Raw genomic sequence first — 5479 nt, 5'->3', positions numbered from 1 at the left:
TCTCAACCAAACAATTTGCGAAAGTCCATGGGAAGAATATTCACCCTTTTTTTGACACGGTACACGTAAGTAACTGTCACGAAGAAGGATGCAAAAAATAATTTCATCTACCCAGAAGGCTTTGCTGCGCCCACTCGCGGCCAGGCCCCGGGCTGGTAGTATTTTAGGGAATCCCCTGCTTTATGCGGACAGCTGAACTACTTTGGGAATCATAATAACAGGGTTGATTTTCTCCCATGATGCAGTCCAACTGTATGGGTGTGTTTAATCTCACCACACACACACCGAGGAGCAGATGCTGTGTTTCACACAAACCCACACTCAAAACTAACAGCAGACGCACAGCTAGGTGTCCGCCCTCAACATAAGCACTCGGACACACAATATGTCAGCTTATAAACTAAAACTATTGCCGATTTAGATCATTTTACCAATACTTGGCGGATATGCATTTAGAGCTAATTGAATTTCTGAAAGCAATTGTCCAACTTTTGGAGTGTCATTTAGCAAAGCCTTGAGATTTTCCTCTGCATTGTTCTTTCTTGCCTCATTTTTCCCCTCACCAAATGGTGCACTACAATTTTCCATTATAAATACAGACTCCTTGCTTCATAATTAATAGTTACACATTGATAAACTGTCCTTTAACAGCATATATACATATGGTAGAGTGTGTACTGTATGTATGCTGTGCAAAAGTCCGGGCATTCGTCTCTTCTGCTCAGCAAGGCTACATTTATTTCATCAAAATACAGTAAAAACAGCAATATTGTGAAATATTATTGCAATTTAAAATTCCTGTGATCAAAGCTGGATTTTCAGCATCATTACTCCAGTCTTCAGTGTCACACGATCCTTCAGAAATCATTATAATATGATGATTTGCTGCTCAAGAAACATTTCTGATTATTATTAATGTTGAAAACGTAAAATGTTATTTTTCAGGATTCTTTGATCTCTTTTGTAACATTATAAATGTCTTTACTGTCACTTTTGATCAATTTAATGCATCCTTCCTGAATAAATGTATTACTTTTTAAAAAAATCTAAAGTTTTGGGTTAGTAAGATTTTTTTTATTATTATTATTATTCCTGTGGTGCTAAATGAACAAACTAACTTCTGAAGACAGGAATATCAGAGACGTTGAGTTCTTTTGAGTTGGGCCGTTGAGAAAACACTCAGCCGTCCACAGCACGAGTTTCAATGGTGGACAATCAAATGGACAAATGATTACCTAGAAATTCCCAGTTTTGCACTATTCACGACTCTTTAGAAAATGTCATTAGCCGCGTTTCCATTACAGATTTGCGCAAAGCGTTTGCGATATTTTCAAAATTTCTATAAAAAACTATTGTGAAATGACGGCGTTTTCATTAACAGATGTAATGCGACTAACACGCCATTTTTCTTAGCAATGTTAAAACACTACATTCAGATTCACCAATCGGAATTAATTCAGTTAGATTGAAACAAAAGGTGTGCATGTGAACAATGAATGGCGACTGCAGAAAGCAAAAGCCGAATCCTGGACATTTCGGCCGGACATGTCCGGGAAAAAGAGGATGGTAACCGCTACTACTCAGCTTTCTCCACAGAACAAGAGCCTGTTAGCGTCTGGCCAAAAAAGCCTCAGATGATGCAAAATCACGATTTTTGGTCATCGGAGGATTTTTTACAGACAAAAAATACATAAATATCTCATCTCAGGGGGACATGAGGGAGGGAAGCACGGTAATTTTAAAATACTACAGGTTTTCTACTGTTACAAAGCGTAATGCTAAATCCTGAAGTATCACTTTAATGTTTAATGAAGAACTCTGCCTCATCTTCTCTCCAAACATGTCGCGTCATCTTTAAACAATGATCGACTTTTACGTACGTCATGTGACCTGTGAATGCGGGAAAAATAAACTGTTTCCATTGCAGTTTTGAGAAATATTCCCTTTTCGAATTGCCTGAAAAACCACCTCATGCGAGCGTAAAAACTTTTTTGCGATATGTTTTTTTTAACATATATTTTTTGCATTTTTTGCGAAAACCGTGTTTCCATTGACCGTATTTTTAAATTCGCAATTTAGGGGGTAATGGAAACGTTTTGCTTCAAAACGCTGCAACTGAAGAAAATACATGCAAATAGAAAAAAACGAAAAAGAAAAATTCATCAGTTTCAGAAACGCCCACAAAATAACATGTAATGAAATGCATGTATCTTCAGTCTCTAACCTCTCAGATGCCATCAATATTGTCTCTGTTTTGTCCTCAGATCAATAATAAGGCGTGTGGGAGTGTATCTGTGCCTCGAGAAGTGGCTCAGGACGCACAGAAGGTTCAGGATCTGGTGTTGAAGAGTCCTCTGGGCGCCCGTCTTCTCTCGGGCCGCGTTATTAAAAGAGTCATCCTCTCACCCAGAACTGCTCTCATCAACTTCCTGCTGGACCAGTAACATGGCAAGATGTGTCTTATCGAAGTTTTGGACCGTACATGGAAAAAAAACTTAAAATGCAAAGAGCCACGTCAGGAAAACGGCAACAATTTTTGGAAAAGGGAACCATGATGGACATGAGCAACAAGATGTTCTGCAGAAATTGAGTGTTTGTCTTTGCTCAGATGAACATGAAAATTGCTACTGAATAAAGAAGCTTTTAGATGATTTCAGGTTTATTGGATACATTTTTTTTGCACCAGCTCCACCTGTGACAGACATGGAGATGTGGAGATCATGCTGAGCTTTCAGACAACAGTGGGATTCCTGCTGGCTCTCATAATAACTAACGTCTCATCCTGACCGCATCAAAGAGCAAGAAAGGTTAGCTAATTGTGAAAGCTATTCTTATTGGTCAATATCGATCCCTCATTAGTGTGTGTTGCATCAACAATGTTATTTTGTTTTCATGAAAGTGTAGTTCTTTGCATTGATTTTCTGCATCATTGCAAAAACAAACCACTATTTCAGTATTTCTACTTCATAATGTCATGTTTAAAGTCCGCATGAAATCAAAATTTGAGTTTTTTTTAGCTTTTAGCATGAATATGTTAGCCTTACTGTTATATATAAGCTAGTGTGCTCTAAAACAATGACAAAATTCACATTTAGAAGATATTAGCATTCACAACTTACAGTCTCTCACTTCTGCCAATGTGGATCAATGATTTTGATGACATGACTCTGCACTTCAGCTTCTCAGATTTTCTGGCCAATCCAATGCTCTCTAGAATCTGAAGCTCCGCCCCCTACATTATAAACGCTGAAGCTGCGGCTGAAATCGGCCACTTGTTCACACATTTACTATTTTCTACATGGATAATGGCTCATAGTGCGCTATATAGGGGATAGGGAACGATTCTGACAGTGTAAATATTCTTTCCGTTGGGGCGAATGAAGTCTGGGTTCACATTAGTTTCACTTTTCTTTTTCTTTTTTTACAATGATTCAGAAAATCAATGGATTATTAATGGAAAATCAAAAGTTAAGCAAAATTGTTGATGCAACACACTCTGAGGAATCTATTGACCAATAAGAATTACTTTCACAATTTGCTTTTCTTGCTCTAACCACACTCCCAAAACACACACATACGCATTTTGCAGAGCTTTTGGTCCGGTGTAAGCAGCATGTTTATGCTTTGGTTATGTCAAGTATGTTTGTACTTTATCTTCTTGAATCGGCAAATATCTTCCAAAACTGTTTGCTGAGCCTATGTCGCAATGACAAGCCAAATCACCAATAACATTGTATGAGAAATGTTGCTTTTGTGTTATTAAAGCCGTTTCAGAAAATGCACATGCATGTTGAAATCAAGATGCAATGGAAGTAGTGTGACGTACAGTACATCTGAATGAAACAGATTATTAAACAACATAAAATGTGGGACTTATTAAGGATTGAAGGCAATTGGTGGAGTTTAAGCAGACTAAAAGATTGGAGAATCCTGCATACATCTTTCATTTCCACTGGAAGATCCAGTTATGACTTTTTAATTTAAAAAATTTACGGTCAAAGGTCAAAAACTTTCTTTCATTGTTCTGTGGAACATAAAATAAGATATTTTAAGAAATGTTTCTAACCAAAACTGGTAACACAAAGGTGAGTAAATGATTTTTCATTTTTCAAATGAATATTAATTGTTCAGAACCTGAATGAGAATTATTGCCAAATATGCTCACTAACACACACACACACTAACCCAATCTCTAAACCTACCCATCAGACATACACGCTAACCCGACCCCTAAACCTGCCCATCACACTCACACACACACACACACACACACACACACACACAATGTTTTGGTGATGCTTCCAGTATACCGAAAGAAATAATAAAAAAACACACGACTGATTGAGTGAAAAATATATATTATGTATTACAACTAGACAAATATCGAAATGTACACTATAAAAAATATTTTTCAAAGTTGTAGCCTAAATAAAGATTATTGGAGGATATAATAATTCAATCTTTTTTTCTAATTTCAAGTATTTGTGAAATTGGATTTCTGAGTGAAAATTGTGCGCACAGACCAGATACAGAATGTTTGTTCATCTATGTTCAAGAAAATGTATATACAGCAATAAAATGTTATCATACATTTTGGTTGAACTATATTTAGGGGTTCAAGCACGAAGTGCTGAAATATTGTAATTGTCAGGATGATTATTCTGCCGTAAAACGCATCGTGCAGCCCGAACCGTAAGTGCTGGAGACTTGAAACTCGGCCAGATGGTAGTCCTCAATTTGGGGAGAACCTATCGAAGTATGACCCTGATTGGCCCATAGGTGGCGCTACAGCAAGCAAAAGTATGAGATTGCTCATAACTCTTAGACGGTTTGCCCTAGACTTAAGTGTCTTGCATCACTGTGATCCTTGGCTCAAGGCGGACAACACATACAGTATATCTCCGATTTCGATTTTGGCTGCAAACATTTTCTGCCATCTTGCATTTTGTCCAAAACCTACTTTTGCAAACTAGTCTTAAGTTTTTTGCCCGATCAGAACCAAAACAGTGCAGGAATGTTCTCTGGACTCCTGATCAATAATTATGGAAAAGAAAAGTTGAAATTTTGCATTTGGTTGGCTATAACAGGGTCATTTAGAAAAGGGGCGTGGCAAAATACTGTCGAAAACCCATAAATCCTAAACGAAAACTCAAAACTTCACGAAAATTGGTGAGCATATGTGTCATAACATTCTAAACAAGCATGCAAAGTTTCTTGGAGATCGGACCATAGGTGGCGCTATAACTGTCAAAAAGCTTTCATTCTTATTAGGGGTTCAAGCACAAAGTGCTTGTAATTGTAAGGATTTGTAAAACTGATTGTGCAGACCAAACCGTAAGTGCTAGAGACTTGAAACCTGGCCAGATGGTAGGCCTCAATTTGGGGAGAAAAATTGGTGGGCATATGTGGCATAACATAGTAAACAAGCATGCAAAATTTTATGGAGATCGGACCATAAGTGGCGCTATAACTGTCAAAA

The 5479-nt window shown here is 37.5% G+C and overlaps 1 protein-coding gene across 2 annotated transcripts in view; it reads left to right on the top strand.

Moving 5' to 3' along the window:
* The window catches only part of lars2 (leucyl-tRNA synthetase 2, mitochondrial), a 130285-nt gene extending 125838 nt beyond the window's left edge, over positions 1–4447 (top strand). The window contains exon 21 of one of the 2 annotated variants that reach the window (XM_079625913.1): positions 2265–4447. In XM_079625913.1, coding sequence (XP_079482039.1) covers positions 2265–2444 — 180 coding nt within the window. In that variant the 3' untranslated portion in view covers positions 2445–4447. The remainder of the gene's footprint in view (positions 1–2264) is intronic. The other variant, XM_079625912.1, reaches the window with a different exon arrangement.
* The last annotated feature ends 1032 nt before the right edge of the window (positions 4448–5479 follow it).

This window comes from Phoxinus phoxinus (genome assembly GCF_949152265.1).
Source record: "Phoxinus phoxinus genome assembly, chromosome: 10".
In the NCBI taxonomy this organism is placed as follows: Eukaryota; Metazoa; Chordata; class Actinopteri; order Cypriniformes; family Leuciscidae; genus Phoxinus; species Phoxinus phoxinus.
Note: the sequence above shows the minus strand (reverse complement) of the source record. Positions and strands in the feature narration are given on the sequence as shown.